The 26,600-nt window shown below is 51.0% G+C and overlaps 6 protein-coding genes across 6 annotated transcripts; 2 read left to right on the forward strand and 4 right to left on the reverse strand.

The window, feature by feature from the left end:
- Positions 1-532: 532 nt before the first annotated feature.
- Positions 533-8,776, forward strand: AtWU_01509 (polyketide synthase; the record flags this gene model as incomplete). Its single annotated transcript, XM_035496623.1, has 7 exons — positions 533-3,261; positions 3,364-3,467; positions 3,544-3,958; positions 4,030-4,414; positions 4,477-4,746; positions 4,933-8,652; positions 8,732-8,776. The coding sequence occupies 7 exons, from the start codon at positions 533-535 to the stop codon at positions 8,774-8,776; spliced, it is 7,668 nt and encodes a 2,555-aa protein (XP_035352516.1).
- A 419-nt stretch (positions 8,777-9,195) lies between these two features.
- AtWU_01510 (sulfotransferase family protein) lies at positions 9,196-9,675 on the reverse strand (the record flags this gene model as incomplete). The annotated part of the gene is made up of 1 exon (XM_035496624.1): positions 9,196-9,675. The coding sequence occupies one exon, from the start codon at positions 9,673-9,675 to the stop codon at positions 9,196-9,198; it is 480 nt and encodes a 159-aa protein (XP_035352517.1).
- A 746-nt stretch (positions 9,676-10,421) lies between these two features.
- Positions 10,422-13,052, reverse strand: AtWU_01511 (nonribosomal peptide synthase; the record flags this gene model as incomplete). Its single annotated transcript, XM_035496625.1, has 1 exon — positions 10,422-13,052. One exon carries the CDS (start codon positions 13,050-13,052, stop codon positions 10,422-10,424), a length of 2,631 nt encoding a protein of 876 aa, XP_035352518.1.
- Positions 13,053-13,179: 127 nt separating this feature from the next.
- On the reverse strand, positions 13,180-22,509 carry AtWU_01512 (nonribosomal peptide synthase; the record flags this gene model as incomplete). The annotated part of the gene is made up of 2 exons (XM_035496626.1): positions 13,180-18,534; positions 18,721-22,509. 2 exons carry the CDS (start codon positions 22,507-22,509, stop codon positions 13,180-13,182), a joined length of 9,144 nt encoding a protein of 3,047 aa, XP_035352519.1.
- Positions 22,510-23,094: 585 nt separating this feature from the next.
- AtWU_01513 (alpha/beta hydrolase family protein) lies at positions 23,095-23,679 on the forward strand (the record flags this gene model as incomplete). The annotated part of the gene is made up of 4 exons (XM_035496627.1): positions 23,095-23,250; positions 23,315-23,344; positions 23,402-23,476; positions 23,551-23,679. 4 exons carry the CDS (start codon positions 23,095-23,097, stop codon positions 23,677-23,679), a joined length of 390 nt encoding a protein of 129 aa, XP_035352520.1.
- A 601-nt stretch (positions 23,680-24,280) lies between these two features.
- AtWU_01514 (FAD dependent oxidoreductase) lies at positions 24,281-25,672 on the reverse strand (the record flags this gene model as incomplete). The annotated part of the gene is made up of 1 exon (XM_035496628.1): positions 24,281-25,672. One exon carries the CDS (start codon positions 25,670-25,672, stop codon positions 24,281-24,283), a length of 1,392 nt encoding a protein of 463 aa, XP_035352521.1.
- Positions 25,673-26,600: the final 928 nt, after the last annotated feature.

Below are 26,600 nucleotides of genomic sequence, written 5' to 3' on the forward strand. Positions count from 1 at the left end.
CCAATGCAAGGGGAACGTTGAAGACCGGTACATCTAAATGTAGCTAGAGCCTCGCACTAACTCCCAGGAGAAATGCTGCGTAACCGTTTCTCGGACCATAAGAAATGACTTCGCCGCGGAGTATGCTCCAATCAGATGTTCCGTGGTATCATCAACACGTCTGCCTTCAGTTCAGTCATGCGTCTACCATTATCTCTCTATAGAGGCATCGTAAGACTGCAGGGTCACTTGGTCTTTCCATGTCATGCCGAGATTCGTGTGAAACATGCTTGCTGGTGACTCGGGACGATCAGCTCCCAAGGGCGATGCTGCGTTTACACCATTGCTGTGTACCGCTACCGGCAGGGATAGGGCTCTCATCAGGACTATGACTTACAGGTAAGTGGTAGGAGGCCCGACACAGTCATGCAGTGGTAAAGGCAGCAGATACAGTCAATGCCTTAATCAGGTGGAGTGTCCTCCCACTAGCCACGCTCCCCCATAGCGCCATTGAGATACCGCAAACATCCAAATCACCTACTAATCGCCTCTGATGGATACCCAAGACCCCTTTCACAAGGTGAATTGGAAGCCTGCCACGCTATCTGATGCACCCATTTCGTTTCAGAAGATCATTCTTGTGCTTAACCCCAATTCGAAGCAGGAAGACTTTCTTGTGTACAAAGGACAGCTGATCGACGCGGGCTACACGGTACTTGTAGTCAAAGACGCTACCGAGATACCATTGCATCTGAGTTCTGGGACTATTATTGTTCATCTCCCTAAGCTGGGAAGGGAAAAGAACAGCGTCTATGAGATTGCTACAGAATCCTGCAACAGTCTGATAGCAGCAGCACGAATCCTTTCTAAACATGACGGCTATAAGGTGTTTACCGTCGTTCCTACCGCGAGTGGTGTTGGCCAACTTGGTCATGCTCCCCTGTTTGGCTTGGCGCGGGCTTTGAACATGGAAATGCCAAACACTTTCGGTGGACTGTTCGAAGCAGAACCGGAGTCATTTCCACTCGATGCAATCAAGTATGCGCAGGGTTTTGATGTGGTTCGAATCTGTCATGGCGTTCCCCACATAGCTTGCCTGCAGCCTTGCCCGAAGCAGCCAGATGACGCTGTAATGCGTCTTCGGCTAAGACCAGAGAGCACCTATCTTATCAGTGGCGGTACACGAGGCATGGGACTAAAGATTGCAGGCTGGATGGGCAAGCGTGGCGCCGGGAACATCATTCTGGTGGCGCGCCATGGACTGGAGAAAGGTGCAAGCGATGATAGTAACAACACGCTCACATCCCACATGAAGGACCTGCAGAGTCGAGGTGTCACGGTACACGTCTTGAGTATTGACCTCGCTCTACCTGAGGCAGAAAAGTCCCTTCGACAGGGAATTGCTTGTCTTCACCTTCCGCCGATTAAAGGCGTCGTCCATGCCGCCGGAGTTGCCCAATATAACACGTTGGACCGATGCGAACCTTCCGACCTCGATTACACCATGGCGCCCAAAGCGCGTGGTGCTCTGGCCTTGGACGCTCTCTTCTCACCAGGGGATCTGGACTTTTTCCTGCTGACCTCCTCCGTAGGACAACTTGTCGGGTTCCCAGGTCAGCTTACATACGCGCCAGCAAATGCCTTTCTAGACGGATTCGCAGTCTACCGACGGCAGCAGGGAGATGCCTGTACCTCCATCCAATGGACCTCCTGGCGCGGAGTGGGACTGGTGGCGCAGAACAAATCGACGACGCGAATGATTGATCGCGGCATGCAAGCCCGAGGTATTGAGTACATGGACCCAGATGAGGCACTTGCTACATTAGACCGGGTAGCTCAGCTCGCGACCGATCACGTCGCCGTGGTCCGTGCTGTGACACTTGAAGCAGACGAGCCAGTGCGACATCCCATACTCCAAGACATCACACCTCGCAAACCTGTGCGGCAAGCCCAGTGGGACTATCCAGCCCACGCGGTGGCAGTCGTTGGACTGGCATGCCGCACGGCTGCAGGCGATACGGCAGATGACTTATGGGATGTGATTCGGACTGGACAGATGACAGTGCGGGAGATTGATGCAAGACGCTTCCCTGAAGCCGCCGCAAGGAAAGACCCCAAATTGTGGGGAAACTTCCTCCCTGACCCCGAATCCTTTGATCATGGCTTTTTTGGCAAGTCCAAACGCGAATCAGCCGCACTTGACCCTCACCAGCGGCTTCTACTTGAGACGACTTATCATGCTTTAGAGTCGGCTGGATGGCTGGCACAGGAACAAATACCCGAAAAACATAATGAACCGGGTTTCGGAAATACTACAGGCTGCTTTATTGGTATGAATGCCCCAGATTACCCTCTGAATCTAGGAAGTCACCCCCCCAGCCCCTATACAGGAGTTGGGATGATGCGATCCTTTGTCGCGGGTCGCTTGAGTCATCACTTCGGGTGGACTGGTCCTTCCCATGTCATTGATACAGCCTGTTCTTCAGCCATGGTGGCCATCCACCAGGCCTGTCGTGCTCTTCAAGCAGGGGACTGTACCAGGGCAGTGGCGGGGGGTGTCAATTTGATCACCAATTCGGTCTTTTTTGACGCATTGCGGAGCGGAGGCTTTCTCAGCGAGACCGGTGCGTGTAAAACCTTTGACGCTCGGGCAGATGGGTACTGCCGAGGTGAGGCCGTTGGGGTCCTGGTCCTTAAGCCTCTATCCCAGGCACTGCAGGATGGAGACGAGATTCGGGGAATTCTTCTAGGGACAGGAGAGAATCAGAATATCAACAACACCAGCATTACCAATCCAGTATTGGACAGTCAGAAAGCACTCTATCGTAAAATTTTGGCCCAAGGGGGCATCTCATCCCGCCAAGTATCCTACGTCGAAGCCCATGGCACAGGGACGCGCGCCGGTGATCCCATTGAAGTTGAAGGAATCAGGCAGGTGCTAGGGGGGCCTAATAGAGACTCTCTATTACATATCGGTGGAATAAAAGCTAACATTGGACACTCAGAGGGTGCCTCAGGGGTAATCTCTCTGATTAAAGTGTTGCTGATGATGAAGCATCGCCAGATTCCACCACAGGCGAACTTTGAGCGACTCAACCCAAACATTACTGCCCTTGAGCCGGATTGTATGGCCATTCCTACATCTATCCTTGGGTGGCACAGCTCTATTGGCCCCCTAGTGGCTCTGGTAAATAGCTACGGTGCGTCTGGGAGCAATGCCGCGGCCCTGGTGGCCTCGCCTCCGCCGCCAGAACAACTTGCACAGTCTTTGCCTCCCTTAACGTCCGTCTCTTCACAAATACTATCAGCGTGGCCTGTCTCAATCTCTGCAGCGTCGAAAGTCAGCATAAGAGCCTACTGTCAGAAGCTAAGAGAGCTAATTAGGCAACCTAACTTTCGTCCGGAGCTGGGCGCTCATCTCGGTTTCGCACTCGGCAGCAAGCAGAATCGGCAGCTTGGCCAGGCTTTCGTCACTACTGTCACATCTGGTAAGCATACCTTCCTGCGAATGGAAGTCGGACTCAAGTAAGGCGCATATTCATTAAGTGCTCACTTTTGATGCAGTGGAGGAACTGGACTCCCGGCTGTCCAGTCCTGACAGATACACCGTGGAGCGCGAAACCTCACGCCAGCCCATTGTTCTTCTTTTCAGTGGACAGAATGGCAGTACCGTTCCTGCTGCTCAGCCACTCTATGACACGTCAATAATATTCAGGGACTTTCTACACCGCTGTGATGAAGTGGTACAGTCCCTGCACGGCCCTAATTTGTTTCCATCTATACTAGGCGGCATCGACGGAAGCACCGACATTGTTCTCCGCCATACTGCCATGTTTGCCATTCAATACTCATCTGGTATGACATGGCTCGAATGTGGGCTGAAGCCAGATGCAGTTTGTGGGCATTCATTCGGGGAATGGGCTGCGATGACTGTCTCGGGTGCAATGACGCTCGAGGCAGGATTAAAGCTCGTTATTGGGTAGGTTGATTCGGTTATTTCGTCCTCTTTCGATGTAGTTACTAACCGGGTGCAGTTCGTAAACTTTCAAGTATCCAAGCTGCGCTAGCACTAAATGAAAAGGCAGGACGCGCATCCATCATCAAGAAACATTGGGGTCCTGATCCCGGAGCGATGATTGCCATCGAGACGGATCTTGTGGGGACACAGACAACAGCCAGCCAACACCTAGAGCCTTTCCGTCGTAAACATTCAGATTTTACCTTCGATATTGCCTGCTACAATGGTCCCAATAACTACGTTGTGGCTGGGCGGACGTCGGCCATGGAGGCCTTGGAGAATGACTTGACTCAGGAGAAGCGTCGCGGCGTCAAGCTCAGATTCAAGATGTTGCGTGGCATGCATGCCTATCATTCCGTTATGGCAGACTCGATCATCGATGAATGTGCCAGACTGTCAGATACAATACCATTTCAGGTTTGTCCAGATCACCAACACTTTGACGAGCCTACATTCAAGGCTAAATCTACCCCTTACAGACACCAGCCCTTCCCTTTGAAACATGCCACAAGGATCCGTGGACAGGCCCAGGGACAAATTTCATTGCTCGCAATACTCGGGGACCAGTATTCTTTGCCGAAGCAATTTACCGCATTGTCAGCCGACTAGAAGGGGGTCCATGTATCTTCCTCGAAGCTGGCATTGGGGGCCCCGTCGTTTCTATGGCCCGGAACGCGCTTTCGTCTTCCCTTACTTCCTCGAAGCATCAATCGCCGCATACATTCGTACCAATCGATGGAAAAGACCCAGTTCGTGGGCTAGCAGAGGCAGTACTTTCGCTGTGGCATAACGGCCATCCTTCTGTGCAGTTCTGGCCCTTTCACTCAAAGCAACGAGCGAGCTAATGCCCTATGACCCTGCCGCAATATCAATTCGAGAAACATCCGCATTGGCTGGAGCATGTTCCCATCCAGTCTGAAAACAGAAACTTACAGCATGCTCAGCAGCACTCTGGGACATGTCCTCACTGCGGGAAGGAAACGGACGAATATCCTTACATCACACTGGAGGGGTCGCCGCCCGGTTCGAACGATGAAATAATCTTCCGTATTGATCCACGCAGCCCCCGGTATCAGAAGCTGGTGAAGGGCCATGTTGTTGTCGGATCTCCTATCAGTCCCGCCGCTATGTATTTGGAGTTGGTAACTCATGCTGTAGTCCAAGTCGAGTGGAACGGGCACGCAGCGCCGCTCGCCAACCAGACTGGTGATGTTTGGGTCCAGGACTTAAAGATAATGGCGCCGCTGGGCCTGGATCCGCAGGGTCCTGTCTTGTTGACGTTGAATAAGAAGAAAAACGGATATTTCAAGTTCCAGCTCTCCTCCACCAAAAATTTTGGCAAGACAAATTTACCGTCAAAGTCGATATACCATGCAACCGGCATTGTATCCCTACAGGCGCAGAATATAGGCGTGCCGTCACGGTTCTCGGGCGCGTGGGCCCGTCTGACACGTCTTCTCGAAGAAGAACCGGAGATGGACGAGTTGCGTGGTCCCATGGTATATAAGGTCTTTTCCAGAATGGTGAAATACTCCGCTATATACCGAGGCCTACGATTGATTGTGGGCAAGGGCGAAGAAGCAGCCGGGGTTATTTCTATGCCTCCCACAAGCCTGGAGCAGGCTAATGAGCGAGAACGATCTTTTAACAACAGTATTGCTGACCCACTGATTCTGGATAACTTCATGCAGGTTCCCGGAGCCTTTGTGCACTCTCTGCGTGTTGCAGACACTCCAGATGATGAAGACAGTGACATGTCATTTATCTGCACGGGAATGGGATCAGTTGGTCCTTTGACAAAGCTGCCGTGCAGCGAGTCCTACAGGGTGTATGCGAAGATCTTGCGAGAGGATCAGAAAGAGACCAGGCTAGATCTCCTTGCCTTCGATGCCGATAGCGCTACGATGGTTTGGACCGCGCAGGGCCTCAGGTTCTCGAGGGTTCCCCGCCCTTCGCTGGCTAAGGCATTGGCAGCCTCAATGCCATCGGTGCACGATTCCAGGGAGGAGCTGCAGAGAAAGCCTGCGGCTGAGAAGATGACCTCCGAACCTACGGACAAGAATTCCCCTCCTCTTCCGCCAACTATACCTCAAGTCCGTAGTTTTATTTTGGATGGGATCCAAACAGTCCTCAGTATGTGTCTAGATGTACCCTGTCAGGATGTGAGCAGACCTGCCACGCTGAGAGCGCTAGGAACCGACTCACTTGTTAGCGCGGAAATTTTGTCCAGTATCCGGGACCTATTTGACATTGACATATCTGCAAACGAGTTCACATCGCTGAATACAGTCGGAGATCTCTGCGATCTTGTCAGAACGCGGCTGGGGCGCGCTGATCCTGATGATCACGATGTCGCCATGCAGACATCCGACCCAAGGCGGGAGACTACCCCTGAGGTCAATAATGAGTGGCAAGAAGCGGTCTTTGCAATTCTTAGTCATTCCCTGGAGGTTCCTGTATCCGAAATTAGACGGGACTCAATTCTTGAGGACCTTGGCGTCGATTCACTCATCACCCCTGAAATTATTAACAACATCAAGGAATCCTTGAATGTTGAGCTCTCTTCAACCGAGTTCTCGGGGTTGGTAGATGTGGATTCCCTGTTGGATCTGCTCGCGGATGCTTTAGGGCTGGAGGATGCCAAGCCGACCCCAACCACAGGTTCATCAGGCATCTCGGATGCATTGGCTCCATCGGACCCAGTTATGCCAACCGTCTTTCAGGAGATCCGCCGCAATTATGACGACCGTGCTAAAGCCTTCCAGTTGTCAGGCTACTGGGAGAATGTGTATCCTGTGCAGTTGCAAGTCGTGTCTGCATTTATCTTGGAAGCGTTCAAGAACTTGGGGTGTCCAATCCGCGAGCTCCAGCCCGGGGAGACGTTGCCACTTCTGCAAGGAATACTACCCAAGTATCATCGTCTCGTCCGCCGACTGCATGACATTCTTGTGGAAGCCAGCATCATCAGGAATAAACCGGAAGCCGACCACGAAGTCTTCATCTGCGGACCCGCATCCCCTCCAGTCAAGCCTGCAGCCCAGCTGAGCCAGGAGTTAATGGAGGAATTTCCTGTCTTTGCATCCACCCACGGGCTACCTGATCTTCTCGGACCGCACCTCGCCGAGTACCTCATCGGCCACGCCGATCCAGTGCCTCTTCTCTTTGGCAGTGAGCGTGGGCGACACTTGCTCGAAGAATTTCACGCCAATGCACCCGATATTCGCGCCGCCACTCAGGTCCTCTGTGACTTTGTCTCGGCTGCCATCAGTGCTCATGCGGAAGCTGCAAACAACGCAGAGCCATTCCACATTCTCGAAGTTGGCGCTGGCACGGGAGGCACAACCAAACATCTCATTCCGCTCCTCCGGGCCACTGGCATTCCCTTTACCTACACCTTTACCGATCTCTCTGTGTCTCTTCTCGCGCGCGCAAAACGGACAAATTTTGCTGGCGTCGCTTGCATGGAATTCCGCCAATTTGATCTCGAGGCAGTCCCGGAGCCAGAGCTCCACGGGCACTACCACCTGCTCATCTCCGCTAACTGCGTTCATGCAACCCGAGACCTCCGCCAAAGCCTGCAGCATATACGCCGGGTCCTGCGTCCAGATGATGGATGCGTAGCGTTGCTCGAACTGACAGAGAAATTGCCGTGGTACGACCTGGTCTGGGGGCTCCTGGATGGGTGGTGGCTTTTCGACGACGGCCGGGACTACCCACTGCAGAGTCCACATGCCTGGGAGCGTGTGATGCATGAAGCCGGCTTTCCGCACGTTGACTGGTCCCAAAGCGTCAGCCAAGAAAAGCGCGGTGTACAGGTGGTGTGCGGCTTCACTACTCCTGCTTCCCCAAAGCCATGGCAGGAACTGCAGCAAAACCTCAAAGCGCCCTCAACTCTATTGCATCGGGGGTCTGTCGCTATGACTGGGCAGCGCAATCTATTCCTAATGCCCGACGGCTTCGGATCGGGGGCCGTTTTTACGGCGCTAGCACCGTACTTGGCGCGCGTACCGGATACTTCGGCCTACGCACTTAGTAGCCCATTCCTGTCATTGGTGGCGACGAATCGCGTTAATATCGATCAGCTACCCTCCATTGAGGTGTTGTCAAGTATTTATATGGAAGAGATCAAAAAGCGACAGCCGACGGGACCGTATCTCATTGGGGGTTACTCGCTGGGCGGGGTGGTGGCATTCGAGGCAGCGCGCCAACTGGTGGAAGCGGGTGAAATCGTGGAGCGGCTGATGTTGATCGACTCGGCGAGCCCAAGCAAGGTGCACTCATTCCCTGATGAACTAGTGCAGTTCCTGGATACGATTGACGCGACCAATAACCACAATAATAGTGCCCAGGGAACCGTGGGCAGCAGCGCCCACTTCACTTTATCTCGGGAACAGCTGCGGCAATACCGTGTGCGTCCGCTGCGGGGGTTGCAAGAGGGTATCATCCGAGACGTGGTTCTCTTTTCAGCGCGCGAGGGGGTCGACAAGCAAGAGACCGTGCCTCGACCGAAGGTGGAAAGCGACGAACAGAGCGCCGTGGAATGGTTTTTGGATGATCGGGTCGACGACGGGGCACTGGGGTGGGAGGATTTACTGGATAATGTGCGAGTGATCCGCGTTGAGGGGAATCACTTTTCATTAATGGATGCGTCGAATGTGAGTTGCCTCCTTCCTTATATGTAGAACTTGTGCAAGTAATGAATGAAGATTGAGTGACTGACTGATCTGTGAACAGGTGAGCTCATGGGGTCCGAAATTGGCAGATGTTCTGGTCGGTTAGGGCTGTCTCTGTTCCAGTGGTATTGATGCCTACCGTTGTGTAATATGATACCGCGTATTGATGCCAATTGCCCGGAAGCAAACCCCCAACTGATCGGTGTCTACATGAATTGATTCGTTGATCACTAAAACTGAACCAAATACCGCAGACCTCTCCATTGTCTAGTGTAGGGAGTATGGGTCTGTGTCTAACATCGACCAGATGCATGCTTTATCTCCATCCTGGATCGGTATCTCTCGCGGTAGGAAAAATTGCAGCCGATTATACATATGCGCTGCATGCCACTTAAATAAGTGCCAGTCTTCAAAAGGAAGTTATTACGCCATGGTATAAATGTAGTAGAAAGTTTATATTTTCTTCATCTCTAAGTTATGGACCGTTTGAAGATAAGCAAACCGTACACGCCAATGGCACTCCCTTCACCTGCGCAGAAAATACACCCCAAAAGACATAACACCAACCACAGCAAATATACCCACCCACCGAATCAACCCACGACGAACATGCCGTCTTACTGTCCGAGTGATCGCCTCGGAATCATTAACCCTCGGAAACGGTATATCCTTCGGCACCTCCATCCCCAGCGCCCTGCACAACGGCTCCCACCCATCCCTAACATCAACAAACACCAACCTCTCCTCTGGAACCACCTCCTTCAACCACTCAATATGCTTATGATAGGCACCACCCGGACCCCCATTCCTCCCATATATCCGCCGCCATTGCAAAGCAACCAACGCCAGATAATCCATAAAATGCCTCATTCCAGGAATCGGCAGCATTATGGCGCGCAGAAACCACGACGATCGCACCAGACCTTCCAGTTGCGCCATGCTCTTCTCCCACGCGACCGGGTCGCGAACGGTGCAGATGGCCTTGGCGTCGGGGTAGATTTCCATCAGTTCTGGGACGAGTTGGGTACCCGGGGCGTCTGTGATGGCGGCGTAGCCGTCTAATTGCCGGTCTATGAGGGCGAGGGCTTGCCGTCGGTCAGGGGGTGGAGGGGGATTGGCCCATTTTGATGCAGGTGGGTGTTGATGGGATGGCCCTTACGATACGAATTGCGTAAAAGAGCTATTAATCAAGGGTAGTGACTGCCCCGAGTATATATGATGTCTCTTGTGGTGGTAGATTGAAGATAAGCAAGTTTCGGAGCGTGTAGGTCAAACTTTATATGTAGCGGTCCTTAGTCGGGAATCTGGATTTGACTGGTCGAGAACCATGATTTCAGCCCCAGATGAAAGATTTGAGACAACAGAGCTTGCTTATTGTGAACTAGTGCTGACAGGTGTTTGGCCGTTTGATCCTGCATGGTGTCTAGTTTGTTGATGCACTAAAGTGCAGGTAACAGCGGTGGTGATGTGATACCTCTTCCGGCGAATGGGTTACCGAAGTGGGCCCTGTAGCTGTTGAGGGATGAATATGATTGATCCGCTCGTCTGGCCCCAAATGGATACAATGGTTTCTGTCGGATGTTTCAGTTCGTCAAGCATCTACATCTGGGAATCTTGGAGGCTGGCTTCTTTGATTGCGGGAATCTTCATAGATGACAAATCATGAACAGTTAACTTACTTAGTTATGCCCGACCGACTATTCCGGATCGGGCTGTAGATACGAAGAGACGCGCTAGTCCTATTTAGATAGTCACCTGGTCTGCTCCTTCGTGTCTCCATTTTCCGTCGACACGTCGGTTCTCGAAGATCCCCCATTCATCCGGGACTCTGAACTCGCGCTGCTCACTGCTCGATTCTCTTCTATAACGGAGTTGCAGTGCTCATGAATGAACCGACTGATTCTAGCCACGCAGCCTGCATCCTTCATCAACGCGTAATGGTTGTCGCAGTCGACGACGCCCAAAGTGATGTTGGTGCAATGTGCCTTCCACCAACCTACGACTCCGTCCTGGAGCCGATCGGGTAAGGCCACATGAAGGCACTTACCCTCATAGACTGGTGGACTTTTAGATTGCTTCAAGGCTCTAACATAGCCATCAAAGCACTTTCGAAGCGGTAGGATGTCTTGAGGACTGATCTCCGATCTGCCCAGCGAGCTGATGATCAAATTGTCCTTCTCACTTTCACCATTCCATACTCTGTTATCCACTTCATAAGTGCCAGGGTCGAGTAGGACTACCGAGCTGGAATGGGCACCGTATAATTGGTCCCATTTATGGGCCATCTCGAATGCAATGAATCCACCAAATGAATACCCCCCAAATATCACAGGGTGGTCAAGCTGAATATGCTCTTTCATATCAGCTAAGTAACGACTAGCCCACTGCGAAAGCGTCTCGGGATAACGAGCTGCGCCCATGAATGGGTCGTCAACTAGGAGGACATCAATCGTGCCGTCTAGTAATGGCAGCAGAGGCTCGAATACCATGGATTGCGCAAGGAACGGATGAACAAGGACAATGGTTGCCATACTCCCTTGGCGCATGTGAAAATGTAGGTAACTTGCATTGTTTTTGGCGGCTGACCCCTGACGAACTCTGGCTGCTTGCGACTGCACTGTTGAAGTCTGTGAAACGTCTATCAAGTCCAGGTGTAGCTCTTGTCGACGAAGTATTGCAAGCAATGCTATTGCGCGAATGGAGTCACCGCCCATCTTGTGAAAAGCTGCAGTGATGTCAACAGAGTCTTCGTTGATCCCCAGCACCTTTGCCCAGAGTGAAGCTATCTTGTCTTCTAGGCTTCCCGGCGCGGCGGGAACAGGCGTGTGAGAGTGCCTCGAACGGTCTTTTAGACTCTCTTTATGTCTGTCCTCGGCCATCTTGGCGATAGCGATCCTGTCTAATTTACCACTTGTTGTACGCGGTAAGGGTGTTGTCTGCACCCAGATGAAGGCTGGAACCATGTAGGCGGGAAGACTTTGGGCTAGATGCTCCTTGATTGTGGATTCACCTATGACATTTTCTGGCTGGAGTGGATGGACTGCTTCAACGAACGCTGTCAGGGTCTCAGTTCCGTTGCTCTGAAGCTTAGTCACAGCACATGCAATGATTTGTGGATGCTCCTGCGCCACCGAGCAAACCTCTTCAGCGTCAACTCGGAAGCCTCGAACTTTTATCTGCCCATCCATGCGACCAAGGTACTCAAGGTATCCATCTCCGTGGAGTCTTGCTCTATCTCCCGTACGATACATTATCCCGCGTCCCGTTGGGGAGAATGGGTCAGGTGTGAAATGTTTCGCGGTCAAGTCGGCTTGGCCTAGGTAGCCTTGTGCCACTTGTAGTCCACTAATACATACCTCACCAACTGAACCCAGTGGGACTTGCTCTGTAGTTTCGGGATATAACACCCGAATGTGTCTGTTCTGGCCGGGCTCTCCGATGGGAACAAACGATCGGCCTCCGCACACATCAACATCTGGCCCTTGTACCTTGCAGGCAGCTACTTCAATGGTTGCCTCGGTAGGACCATAACCGTTCCAGACCTTTATTGCTCTGGGTATACGGCTCAAAGTACTGAGTGGGAAAGGCTCACCCCCAAAGACCAAAGAGCGCAGAACAGATAGCCCTTCGTTGTCAAGGTCGTTCAGCATCAGCGTACCCAACGTGGGAGTTAGTGACAGATGTGTGACACTCAGACCTTCTAAACAATGGCTCAACCCGGAGAGAATATCCTGTTGTTTACCCAACAAGAGACGGCCACCTTTGCAGAGCGTGGCGAACAAATCTCCCATTGCCGCATCAAAGGTTGGAGCAAGAAGCGCGAGCCTGTTTGAAGTCCATGAGCAGTCCGTACTTCCTCTATTGGAGGACAAAAATGATGCCAAGTTCCGATGATTGATCATCACTCCTTTTGGAATACCGGTTGATCCTGAGGTAAAAAGCACATAAGCCAGAGAGTCCAGGGGTAGAATTTTATGCTTGTACGTCTGGCTGTTATTTTGGAGAAGATCAACTACTGTCAGTGCAGTTGCGCCCGTTGACCTGACAAGACTTTGTAGCTTCTCGCCACCATTTATGCCGTCCCAAAGGAAGACAGTGGCTGCGCTTGTTACGCATATTGTCTCCAGCCTCTGCATCGGATGTTCAATGTCCATGGGAACAACAGCTGCTCCGGCCTTCAGGATGCCCAAAATGGCGCCAACCATGTGATATGACTTCTCGAAGAAGATCGGCACGTATCGCTGCTTGGTGGTCGCACTTGTTTGATAGTTAAGAATTCCTTCAAGGCCGAAAGCAATCTGATTGCTAAGGTCGTCGAGTTGTCTGAACGTAATAAAATCACTCCTTTGAACTTGCAAAGCAATCTTGTCTGGCATTTCCATTGCGCACTTGCGAAAGAGTTCGATAACGGTAGACAACGCACCACCGCCCTCAGACGATCCCCCATCTTGGTGGCCCAACAATTGTTCGATGACAGTTATCTCTCGCTCCTTGATTACGAGCTTAGCCTCAGGGCATTGATTGATCTTCCTTATGTTGCATGGAACGTGTTTGCATGAGGTCAATTGAGTCGATGATATGCTGCAACACCCAATCTGCATCTGCCGGAAGTATTGCCACCGGGTCAAACACACATCGCATGTGAAGATGGCCTGTGAGCTCTTGACAGAACACTTCAAGCACCATGGGAAAGTCCGTACGCTTTAACTCACCGTCGGCAATACTGAATCGGCTCCATGGAAATCTGTGATTCTTGGCATTTGTGACTTGTGCCTGAAAAACAAAAAGCACCTGGAAAGGAAGCAAGTCGGGGTTCTCAGTCAAGCGTCGAATAGAATCAATTCCAAGATGCTGATATGGCATCGTGTTTAAGTATGCATCTCGGGTGCGCGTGACGAGCTCTTCTATTGAAATTCTCCCTCGTGGTCCGTCACTAGAATGTTTCTTCGGGTTCACTGCAAGCGGGATTCGTACCGGATGGGTGGCGATGCAGGGGCCTTTGACGAATTCCGAGTGAGCTCGGCCACTCGAAACCTCACCGAAAATAGCCTCGTCTGAGTCACTATGTACAGCAATGGACAAAGCTAAAGCTGCTCGAACAAGACCGGCCGCGGTGGTGTTGTAAATTCTTGACAGTGCTACTGCATCTCCTTTCCATTCAGCATGAACTTCATGTGGGATTCGAACTCCGTCCATAGGACCTCTGAGACCACATGGAATTGGCCAAGTACATGCTGGTGCCCCATTTAGGTATTTCTTCCAGAAGGAGGAGCCTACCGATCGATCCTTCTGTTGCAACGTGTGAATGAACGTTATGAACGGCATGTGGCTGCTATTGTCATCGTTTCTTGGGCTATGGCTTTGAGCATGGTGATAATCACGAGACAGGCCGTCCAGAATATACGACAGATAGGCTTCATCATATAGGGCATGATGCATTGTCAATTCAACTTGCCTGAAACCTGTCACGTCGTCTTGCCTCAATGCCAATGAAACCGGTATATGGCCCATCCCAAGGTCAGGCGGCTGATTATACTCCTGTTGCCGTAGTCTCGAGACCCTTTCCACTTCGTTGGAGTCGTACCGGAGGACGGCCTGCAGAAAGGCTCCACTACACATTCCGCTCAAGGACAAATCTTGCGTCGATGGCATGAAGGCTGTTCGAAGCATTTCCTCTCGTGCTACCGTTAAATACCACGCTGATTGCAACGTATCCTCGTCGAGGTGTCCGTCGAACTTCAGCTTCATGGTAGCCAAATAAGCGGGAGAGTCTCCGAGGACGAGGTCGGCAGTAAGGACGCCCTCCTGAAAGGGAGAACACGGCATTATGTGCACTACGTCTGCTGCGCAAATGCCGACTGCCTCCACAGCTTGATTCCATTCATCGTGCACGACCGGTTCGTAATCAGCAGACTCATCAATGCCTTGTATTCTGTCACCCTCTGCTTCTGCTTTGCTACGTTCATCACAGATTGTCGACATCTTATTTGCCAAAGCTCCTGGCGTTGGGCAGTCAAACAAGTCTCTGACCGTAATGGCACACTGTGTGCGCTCAACAATCTTGGATATTGCTCTTGTGGCCATCAAGGAGTGTCCACCGAGATCGAAGAAATTCTCTGTAACGCCCATCTCACATCCAAGGACATGACCGAATGCTTCACAGACAATCACTTCGAACTTAGTTCTCGGACGCACGAAGGTCATGTCAACTGGTGCCTGCCTAGGTGCCATCGTGGCTGCGATTTGAGACAGAGCTTGTCTGTCTATCTTGCCACTATGATTATTAGGCATGTCGCCAAGAACCCTTATCACAGCCGGAACCATGTACCAAGGCACGCGTATCTTCAAGAATTGCTGGAGTTCTCTTATGATATGGCGGGTCGGCTGACCTTGCATTGGTTGGTTGCTGAAATCTTCAGTTGAGCGACCTTCATGATCGCTGCGAAATCGAAACATGGTTCTTTGTCGTCCATCCTGGGACTTGATGCGGTGAAAGATGGCATCCAGTCCTCCGTGTTGGGAAAATTGTCGCGCCCAACTTAGTTCCACATGGAACCCTGCCAAGGTACCCAGATCAACAAGATCCATTGCCGAGAGTCCATCCACTTCATCTGCATTCTGACGGATCGATGGTAGCCAACCAATATCTGTCATTTTTGTCCGGCTGGAAAATGCCTCAGCGACTAGTCGTTCGAATATAGTCTTGCTGTGCGGGATGTTGGCGATGGCTACAACGGCTGATTCCGAGCCTTCCTTCAATAGATCTAAGAGCCCATTCCGGCTTAAACCTTGGGCGCTGTAGTTGATCCACTGATCTGCGTCTACGGTATGAATGATGGGGAGGTAGACTTGTCGCACAGCATGGATGATGGCCGAATAACGATAGCAACTAAGTTCGTTTGTCGCTCGCATTCTTTTCGGAAGTATCTCGACGTGGTGGACGAGATCTGGGAATTCAGCTGCTAGGGACGTGAAGAAAGCAGGATCAATCAGTAGCTCAGTTTCATTCTCCACAGTATCTGCCATGCTTTGACGGATATATTCTGGACTAATCTTTCCTTCTCTGTGCAGGGCCTTGGTGACCTGGAATTGAGCATATAGAGCGTATGAACGTATGTCTCCGAAGAAGAGGGTCTTGGCCTGATGCTTTCGCAGAAGATCTAAGATGAGCCTGGATAGGTATTCTGCACTAGGGAAATACTGCGCAACAGAGTTCACTACCACAAGGTCGGGCGATAAAATGTTGGACGATATCTTGTCTAAATCACTGGCACTTCCGACATGCAGCTGTACTTTGCTTGCTAGAGTCGGATTAACTTTGTCCATCATAGTCTTGACAAATTCCAGTATCGACTGTACCGGTTCAAGGCCGACATAGGTCTGCAGATCGCTTGCAATGTTGAAGAGAATCATCCCTGAGCCGGTCCCAATCTCGAGCACGTTGCCTGGCGGTGCACCATTGAGCAGCGTTGTGATTGTGTCGTCCAGCCACTCCCCCATTTCTTCTTTGTCGATGTCCGTACCATCGTACATTGACTTCCATCCAGAAAAGTCTCTACCGGCCTCACGAGGGTCGATCTGGCTGTCGTAAGTGACTTCATTGAAAATTTGCTTCCAAGCCTGTTCTGATTCCTGTTCTTCCCTACCCCTTGCTATCTCCATGGGGACTTGCTTATCGCCCCCCTTCAACAACGTGACAAAAGCTACTAGTCGGCCCTCTTGATCATCGGGCTGCTGGAAGAGCACCGCGGCACTTTCGACTAGCTCTGAACTGCGAAGAACGTGCTCGATCTCCTCGGTCTCAACACGAAAACCTCGAATTTTGACCTGGCCGTCCAACCGGCCAATGTATTCAAGCTGTCCGTCTATCGGACGGCGACGAACTCGGTCACCTGTGCGATATGCTCTGAGAACCTGACCGTGAATATCAATGTTGACGAAACGATTAACATCCCTTCGTGTATCGGTATAGCCGCGCGCTAGGCCATCACCGACAACAACAAGTTCACCGATTACACCGGGTGGCACTGGACATAGTTGCTGATCCACAACATACGCCCCCGAGTTGGGCCCTGCTTGTCCAATCGGTACACCGTTATGATATCCGTCGCCCTCTGCAATTCGATAAAAGGTACTGATAACGGTATTCTCCGTTGGGCCATAAGCATTTATGACATCACACTGAACTAGCTTGCGTGCTTTGATCATGTCCTGGGGATCCGCTCGATCTCCGCCCACGACCAGTGTATGAAGCTTAGAGATCAAAACCGATGAATCTGTCAGAAGCTGTTTCAGCAGGGCGGGTGTAATAAGTGCTACCCTAATGCCTTCCGCATGGAGGACGTTGGAAAAGGCTTCAAAGTCCGTAATTGTCACACTGTCAATGCAAATGACAGTGCCGCCGTTGAGCAGAGGAGTGTATATCTCCCAAACTGCTGCATCAAAAGCAATGCTGGAGATGTGGGCGAATGGCTTTGCGGTAACCTCTTCCTTGAGTAAACCGCAACCCTTCACTCGTGACACAACCGCCCTGTGCTCAATCATGACCCCTTTTGGCTGTCCGGTGGAGCCCGAGGTGAACATAACATATGCGAGGCTCTTGGGAGTAGGCATTATATTATCAACATATGCAGGGCTCTGACCAATACCGCTCGACAGTCGTGCCATGGGGACGACGTCTACCCGATCCAAGTGGGTAATTGGAAATTCACATCCGGAGCCGACCAGAACAACTCTATTTCCTTCAATAAAAGAAAGAATGGTCTCTATTCGAGCAGCTGGGAACTTGATATCTAGTGGAAGATAGGCCATATTTGCCTTAAGTATTCCCAGGAACGCTGCGATGGTCTCGCACGATCTGTTTGCGAAAACCGTGATCACACTCTCTTCTGGCAGTTTAAAATCACGCAACCAACCTGCCATCTTGTCGGACTCTAGGTCAAGCCTGGTATAGCTCCATTGATACTGATTGTCCTTGACTGCTGTTCTATGTGGATGTGCAGCTACCTGTTCGCGGAATACATCGACTATGCTCGAACTCCGAGGGTACTCTGAGCGGCGAATCCCCAAGAGGTCCATATCTTCAAGTGCGGAAGTAGCGCTCGGCAAGGGGATCGTCTCAATAGCTGTATGTAAATCCTCTAGGCCGACTCTCAATATATCTTGAAAGATCGACAGCAATATGTCGATCGTTCGACCATGGAAAAGCTCAGTGGAGAATATGATATCACCCTCCAGGCCATCTTCACACTGGCAGACGTGAAATTCGAGGTCGAACCTTGTCGCATGAGTCAGGCTAATCAGTTCCGAATCGATGCCTTCGAGTCTGATCTTATCAACACGTTCTGGGTGAAAGGCGAAGATAGTCTGAATCAGTGGATTGCGTGACGTATCCCGTGTTGGGTGTAGCTCGGAAACGATCATCTCGAAAGGCACCTCGTTGTGCTCAAATGCCGCCGCTGCTGTCTCCTTTACCCGTTGAACCAGTACCCCGAAGGAATCGCTTTCCGAAATTTCGACTCTCATACACTGCATGTTCACGAACAGCCCAATTATATCTTCATGTTCCTCACGGTTGCGATTGGTGATTGGAGTGCCGATAGTCGCGTCAGCTGCCCCTGTCATTCGGTAATGAGCTGCGCGGAAAGCTGCCAGTAGAAAGACGAAGGGTGTTATCGAATGTCGCTTGCAGAGTCTTTCCAAAACCCTGTACAAAGCACCGCCTATCTTGATTTCCCTCACAGCAGCCTGTCCTGATGGCACAGCAGGCCGAGGCTTATCACACGGGAATTCGGCCGGGTGACTGCCTCGCAGCTGTTTTGTCCAATACGCTAAATGACGCTGCTGCTGCCGGATTTGTCCCTCCTAACGTTGCCATAGCGAGTACCCTCGGTAATGGATTGGTAGGGGCGGTAATCTCAACGAGGGATTCTTTCCACGGAGGCTCTCAGAATAGAACAATGTGAGCTCTCGCAAGACCACCCCCAAAGACCATCCATCTGCAATTATATGGTGGATGACGAGGGAAAGAACATGTTCTTGGGAGCTAACTCGCACCACGGCTACTCTCCACCCGGGTTCATCTGTAAGGTTGAATGGCTTTGTTTGCTCACTATGAAGGACCGAGTAAAGCCGTTCGTGACTAGGGTCCCCAGTAAGATCCAATATTCGGATACCTTTCAGCGAAAAGGGATGGACTACTTGGACATTCACGTCGCCTTTTACTTCGAATGTCGTTCGCAGCGTTTCATGACGCTCCTCAAGCGCTAGTAAAGCGGACTCTAAGGCGTCGAGGTGCAATTTCCCTCGCAACCTGAATGCAAGTGGCATGTGGTACCAGCTCAAATTTGGATGGAGCTGTTCCAAGAACCACAAGCGCCCCTGTGCGAACGATTGCTCAACAGTCATGCTATCTGGAGCTAGATACGTCGGTAGACTTTGCGGTATGTTTTCCGCAGAAGCACGAATGCGAGCACTCAGCGTTTCCGGGGTCAAGCATTCCAAAACATCCCGGAAGGTGATAACAGTGCGGAGGTGTTTCCTTATTTTACTCGCTGCCCGTATCGCTGTGACAGAGTGTCCTCCAAGATCCAAAAAACTGTTTGTAATGCCAACCTGGCAAGAAAACACGTTGCTGAAAGCTTCACAGACATGTCTTTCCACCTCGTCCCGTGGACGGACGTATTCCAATGCCGCTTGGGACGCTTGGCTTGCTAAGGCTTCTGTTGCTCGAGATGACAGTGCTTTCTGATCAAGCTTGTTGCTAGGTAAACGAGGTAAGCCATCATCAAGCTTCACAATGCGCGCTGGTATCATATAGTCTGGCAGGCTCTGGGATAGAACGGTCTTGATCTCATCTACCAGACTCGCCCAGAGGCGCTCTTCAGCTGTCGCATCGGTAAATGAGTCTTGGTGGTTCGGCTGTGTCTCAATGAATGCAACGAGCGCCATTCCATGGCTCGAGTCGCCTGTGGTGACTGCGCAAGCCTTCACTCGAGGATGCTTCCTAATCTCCATTTCTATTTCGAGTGTTTCGACACGCTGCCCTCGAAGTTTCACTTGTGTATCTTTGCGCCCTGTATACTCCAGTCTTCCGTCGGGTAAAAATCGTCCAAGGTCTCCAGTGCGATACAGCTTGCAATTCTCATCTTTCGCAGACGGATCTGAGACAAAGCTTTTACCAGTAAGCTCGGGCTGTCCCAGGTAACCCCTGGATACTTGGGACCCACTGATGCAGATCTCACCAACATCTCCGCTTTTGACCCTTTCAGTGCTTTCAGGTGCCAGTATATGAATATTACATGATCCAAAAGAGCGGCCAACCGGGACGTTTGACTTATTTTCATCCTCCTCTGATACAGTGTATGTCGTCGCTACAAAAGTTGTTTCGCTTGGGCCATAGTTGTTGTATAATCGACACTGCTTAGGGATGCCCTCTATGAGGGAGGGATGGAAGGGCTCTCCGCCGACCATCAGGATACTCAGGTAAGCTGGGACATGGTCCTTCAGCACGTCTGCGATCAAGGGAGACGTATTCAGATCCGTCACGCTGGTCATCTCTAGCCATGTTGCCAGAGTGGACAGTATCTCTGCGTCTGGGCCGAACACCAATCTTCCTCCACGCCCCAACGTGCCAAATATGTCAGCCATGGCTATGTCAAAGGTGCGGTTTGAGAGCTGCAGCTTGTTGGTCATCCAACTTCCTAGAAACTCCGGCTCGTCGGCTTCCATGAAAGCCACCAAGTTGCGGTGCTCTATCATGATACATTTCGGCTCCCCAGTCGTTCCAGACGTCACTTGAATGTACGCAAGCGAGGACGCCGGTTGCTCTTTCCGGGTGAATGGAAGTGGACGCTTGTCCTGCATCCTGGCCAAATCGTTGAGCGCAACGATTTCCATGCCTTCCCTCCTGGCAACTTCGTTCAACTTAGGCGTGTCAGCCTTTCCATCGTAAAGAATGAATGGCGCCCCTGCCTTCCGAATGATCCCCGCTATTCGGCTAGCCGGCAGACTCGCATCGATATGCACGAAAGCTGCCCCTGCCTTCAGCACCGAGAACATAGCTATAACCACCTCAAACCCTTTGTCGAATGAAAGTGGGATAATGATTTCTTCACCAGGACACATTGGTTTGGTACGCTCGATCCAACAAGATAAGGATTCAGCAAGCTGGTTACAACGATCGTTCAAGTCCTTATATGTCAAATAATTGGAAATCTCATACTGCAGGGCAATCTTCTCGGGAAATCTTCTAGCACTCCGCTCCAGCAGGTGATGCGCACATGCACCACCTTCGGCCCTCGCGTTACTCAGAGAAGAATATGTATGTCCAGTGCACTTCTCTATGGTAGTGTGCGATGTACTACTGAGCATGGTAGTCTGTGGAGACTCACCGGCATGCTCATTGTTGGTTTGGATCTTCTTCTGGTTTTCCAGCTGGACAGCTGCATCGGGGCATGAACTCAGGATATGGTGGACCGCAAACTCGAGGGTAATGTCTTTCCATGTATCATGCTCACATTTTTGCCATTCTAGCGATGCGCAAAAGAACTGTCGGAATGCTGCAATTGGGTTGTCTTTGAATAGGTCACGGTGGTAGCGAATGCGGACGAGGTAGAACTCCCCACCACATGGAATCAGTTCGACTACCAAAGGGACATCTGACCATGAATCTTTGCCTTCCCAAGTCCAGGCTTCGACTCCAGTGGAGGCACATGACTCGATGTGGCAAATAAGAGACACTGAAGGTCGATATGCCACGTTCGAAATGAAGGAACACAGCTCGCCAGGTGAGAAGGCGTGGTTAATGTCGCATCCCGAAGCAAGACTTTCAGCGATTCTTGGGAGTGATGTGTTTCTATCATGTTGAGTCCAACGAATCTGAGGCACTAGAATTGGACCCAAAACCTCTCTATGGTTCGAGGGGAGTGCCCCTCTGTGTGGCGTTAACTCTAAAAATGTGGCCTCTTGTGTCCCATCCAATGTGCAGAGTGCCATGTATAGGGCCTGCCGCGCTCTCAAGAGGCAATCGGCCCGAGCGTAAGGCATAGCCACTTTGTCGATCGTCACACCATACCCCTCTCTGTCAAGTGGCTGTGTGCTACCGAGGACGGCTAGGAGAGGAGGTGCTCCCGCAAATCTTTCTCGAACCCGACGTTGCATATCATGGCTGCGTCGGAACGCCTGGCCCTTGTGGGCTGCAATGAAGTCAGACACGACGGTGGAACCGGGGGCCTGCAGCTCATCCCACAGGTAGCGCAACATCCGACAAGCCGAAGACTCGTCCAGGATTGCGGTATGGTAGCACAGTGATAGACGAGAACCTTTCTGGTCAGGCAATGAGTTGATTGTTAACCTCCATGGCATCTCTCCATGCCATTGGCGAATTTCTGAAGCGCCAGACAAACCCAGCACATGAAATTCGATAGGGGAATCTTCTGTATTCGTATCCTGGGTCGGTCCTTCACTGACAAGCTTGATATTTGCTACTGGGTAATCGGTTCCAAGAACTAACATCAATATCCGGGCGGGATGTTGTTTTGTGGCATGATCATTCCAGCAAAAGAGGGAACGTAGGACAACATGTCTTCGGGCCAGTGCATGAGCGGCATTGTTCAAGTGAGCCACATTGAGTCTTTCACGACAGGTGAAGTGTTGTGCTTCCACGTTGACCTGATGCTTGCTGTCCGCAATCGTTGCAACAACCATCTCTTCCTGGAACGCCGATGCCTGATGAACCGCCTGCACGCTCATTGGCGATAGCCTGGCAGCCCACATGGCATTCACTGTTGCCTGGGAAAAGCAATGTGTCTTTTTGCTGTCATTGTTCGCCTGATCCATTGTGCTTGTGTTTCCTGCAGAATGCACAGAAAAAAATAAAGATGCGGAATCATGGCTTATGGAATGCAATCCCGAGGAGATTCGAATAAGTCATGCAAGGCGTGTGGTGTCATATAAAGTCCTGCTGTTTACAGCATTTGCTGTGGTCGCTTAGCATTGAGACATCAGGAGACTTCAAACGGCATTCCCGTTGGAGATGATGTGAGATTCAATGTTCGTGTTCGCAGCACGCCCCTCTCTCCTAAGAATGACTTCATCATCATCTCCGTATTTCTTGTTTGTTTCTAAGACCTGGTCCCCAGGCTTACTGGCCGACTATGTTTCATCATATTACTTGGAAAGAGCGGAGTAAGCCCCCTACAGTAAAGGCCACGAGGGCCATGGCCAGCCACAGTGAGCCGATGCCATGAAACGCTCAACTTGGTACGATTCTACATTTTTGCATCATGCGAAGCGATGGAACACGTCATAAAAAGATTCCCGCTTTAAGCTACGGTTCCCACCCTTTCAGTTTTAAATTGAAATCGCCATCACATTGCTTGCAGTAGCTTCCATGATTTTCACACACTGTCGATCCATTGCAAAATGCCGAGTCACTCTGGTCTCTTCACCTCCTTCACCGGCCGTGTTCTAGCCATCGATGACGAGAATCTCCTGTCTCTCCATTCAAACGACCACCAGCCTAGCCCAGGGGATAAGCTCCGGGCTAATGGCGAGTTCTGGCTCTGTCGTGATGATGGCGTTAGTTGCTCCTTATTCTGATCCATTGCGAATTGGTGCTAATGTCTCGCTCTCGCACTCGAAGTTGATTGGGAAGTTCGGAATCCCAGACAAGGTATGTAATCCCCTTCTTGTTACATCCAGTACACATGATCTCATCCAGCGTTTCCAGGTAGCCTTCGTGTATGATAACTGTGTGTATAACATCTGGGTTGAGACACGTGGTTACAGCGATGACGCACTGGAGGTAAGCTGGCCTGCCGCAAAATTAGTCGCTATCGGATCCCACGTTACTGACGTGTGGCCTCCCGATTATCATAGTACGGGCTTATCCCCATCGTACCTGGCGGATATTACAGTAATCGTTTCTTGGCTGTTAACGACCAGACTGGTCAGCTAGAGATTGCCAGTGAGTGGAAGAAGGAAGCGAAATTCCGGTGTGTTGAGTAGCAATGGCTCCGTATAGTGAGCTCAGCTCGGGTTAATGCAGGGCGGCCCAGCGAAGTCCGTTGTTTTTGTGATTATTTTGCGCTTTCTTGTTAATGATGGAGTACTTTGCAATTATCTCATCAATATTCATTGGCCATGTCCTACATGAACTTGAAATAGGGTTACATCTGTCTCGAGACAACAGTCTGTGCGCAAGAATGATATCTCGTACTTCCTGATCGGAGAATATCCAACTGGTCATGTCCGATCTGGGCTATCGGTCACCAAGCGTTTGTGTGAGAAAATGACAACGCCTGTACAACGTTTCACAGCTGACCTTAAAACTCGGGTCTCCACAGCTAATGACCTCGGTCTCGGCTACCTATCGAATCATCCGAATCATCCTCATGGCCTATCGGATGGACGCATAGCCGCGGAGTTTCGGAAAATACATGCCCTCTCTGCTTTGTCTGACAGTATCCCAGTTCTACTCCGCTGCCGGTGCCTCCCGCAAGGATCTGCGGACTTGTTACAAGCTAAGTTTAACGACCTACGTGAAAGTGATACGCTAGCATCTGCTCATATTCACTGAACTTCTATCTTGACATCGGCTATTAAGTTGTCACAGTGACTTTAGGAGATGGCTTTGCAGCATCTGCTCGGTGAACTCCCAGATCTGCGGTGTGCTATGAGATTCCCATGTGGCCGCGGTGTAAAACGTCCGACGCTCCCCTTGCAGGGAATTGAGATCACGGTAGAATCCGTTCTCGATGGCCTCAGCCGGAACAGTCAGTTGGTACGGGCTGTGATCCCCAATGGCGAGGAATTCTGGGTCCGGAAAGTCGACTTTTGCTCTCCGGCGGATGCTTTCCATATCGTGAAGCATACCCTGTTTCACCTCCTCCTCCGACAACGCCTTCGTGCTGAGATAATTCGCCACCTTCAGCTCCGATGCCTCCGTAGGCTTGAGCACAAGCATCCCAGGCAATTTCGGGATCAAGAAAGGATCGTTTGCCCCACGATTCATGTAACAAGTCCGATCTGGCAGCCCCTTGACTCGCACCAATGCCGTATAGAAGAACAAGTTTTTGAACTGTCCAAACAGAGTCTTCTCCTTAACCCCGAGGTCAAACCCTTTCAGACTGTCCAAGCTCGGCTGCACAGCCACCACCAAGCTTTTAGCTTGGACCGTTGTCTCCTCCTCTCCTTTTCTCACCGTCACATACACCCAGTCCGCACCCCCATCCCGATCCATGCTGACAACCTTACTCCCCAACAACAATCCCTCCTCCCCTAACTCCTTCTCCGCATCCCCATACAACTCACTATTGTTCCGACTCTTTGGTCGCACAAACCCAGTCCTATCGCCTTCCAAAACATCTAAATTCGCGTACTTCAATACGTAAAGCGTCGGCAAATCAGGCCAATTTCCCAACGGATCAATTGAGCCCCCCAAGTCCCCAACCCCAGCTTCCAGATCATACTTGTGCACGAAATCTCCGAACGGCATCACCAAATCCTCCGGCACAGGAACAGGTAAATCAAGCCCGACCCTTAGATACGGGTACTCTTTCAACTGCGCGATATAGCGATCCATAGCAGCGTTGGATTCCGCCTCCGCAGTAGCAGGTATGGCCGTTCCCGTGATGAAGTCAAACATGTCGATCTTGTAATCGAATGCCGAGTAGGTCAGCGGTATGTTGAAGTGACCGAAAAAGTCCTGCACAATAGACATGTTCTGGTAGTAGGTCACCCCGTATTCGATGGGAAGCGGGGTGACGGCTGGGTTGGTGTACGTGGTTGTCTGTCCGCCCAGACGCGGTTTGCGGTCGATTACGACAACGGACTTGCCGAGTTGTTGAAGACGGATGGCAGCGTAGGTTCCTGCTGCGCCGCCGCCGATGATGCAGACATCGCGGGTTAGCATTGGACTCGTGCTAGTGGTAGTGGACATGGTGGTTGTGACGATGCCGAGGGTGATGAGAAGCTTGGTGCTGGGTATGCTGAGATGCATCTTGACGTAGTTTGGTCACTAAGCACGGAGGATATTTATATTCTTGTCTTCCGGGTAAAGACACCTCTCCTTGTGTGAATGACGCGGAATATAAGATATCCCCGAGACGGGAAGGGATGTTCAGCGAAGAGAAGTCGGATGTGGTAAGATAATGAGATGAGATGAGGTGATACGCACAGCCCAGTGATGTATATCCCACGAAGAAGACGAAGGCATCGAATACGATGCTACTATACTCCTCGGACATGGTGTCGATTTATATCATTGGCCAGCTTTACAATTCTTTGCTCAACATCATATACGACGCGAATTTAGATATGCACCGAATTCAGGCAGCAATGCGTTGATGTTGAAGCCACGATCACATATCCGCCCAGGGAAGAAGCAACCCCTTGACCTCGCATAATCATACGATGTCATATCTAAATCTGGGCGAACAATGGAAAGAAGTCCCTCGCCGCTACATCGTCCGTATCACATCATATCGCTTCGTATCCATCCACAAGGGTTTCACCCGCGCGGAGAATAACTGTCAGACCTTCAATCACTCCTTTGTATCACCATTTCAAACTGCGCCGTGATGCCACTGCGGCTTATCTCATCTCAGGCCGTATCGCTCTTGGAAATGTATAATCGTGTTGGCAGCAAGGTGATACAGTTATCTGGCTAACATGTTGGTTGATGGATCATGTATGTCAAGCGTTTGGAAATGACAAAGTCCTTCAGAACCCAAGTCTTCCAGGTAGGAGTGATATTATTTGGAAACGTATGTAATGTCGCTCCTCTCATCACTACTGAGATGAGGATAAATTAATATTCTCCTTCTTCAAGACTAAACGAAATAGGACTCCATTCTGCCGTCTTGACGTAACTGCCAGCACTGTCATAATACAAATTCCTCCGAAGCTATGGTACAACATGGAATAGT

Source organism: Aspergillus tubingensis, assembly GCF_013340325.1.
Source record: "Aspergillus tubingensis WU-2223L DNA, scaffold_3, whole genome shotgun sequence".
NCBI lineage: Eukaryota > Fungi > Ascomycota > Eurotiomycetes > Eurotiales > Aspergillaceae > Aspergillus > Aspergillus tubingensis.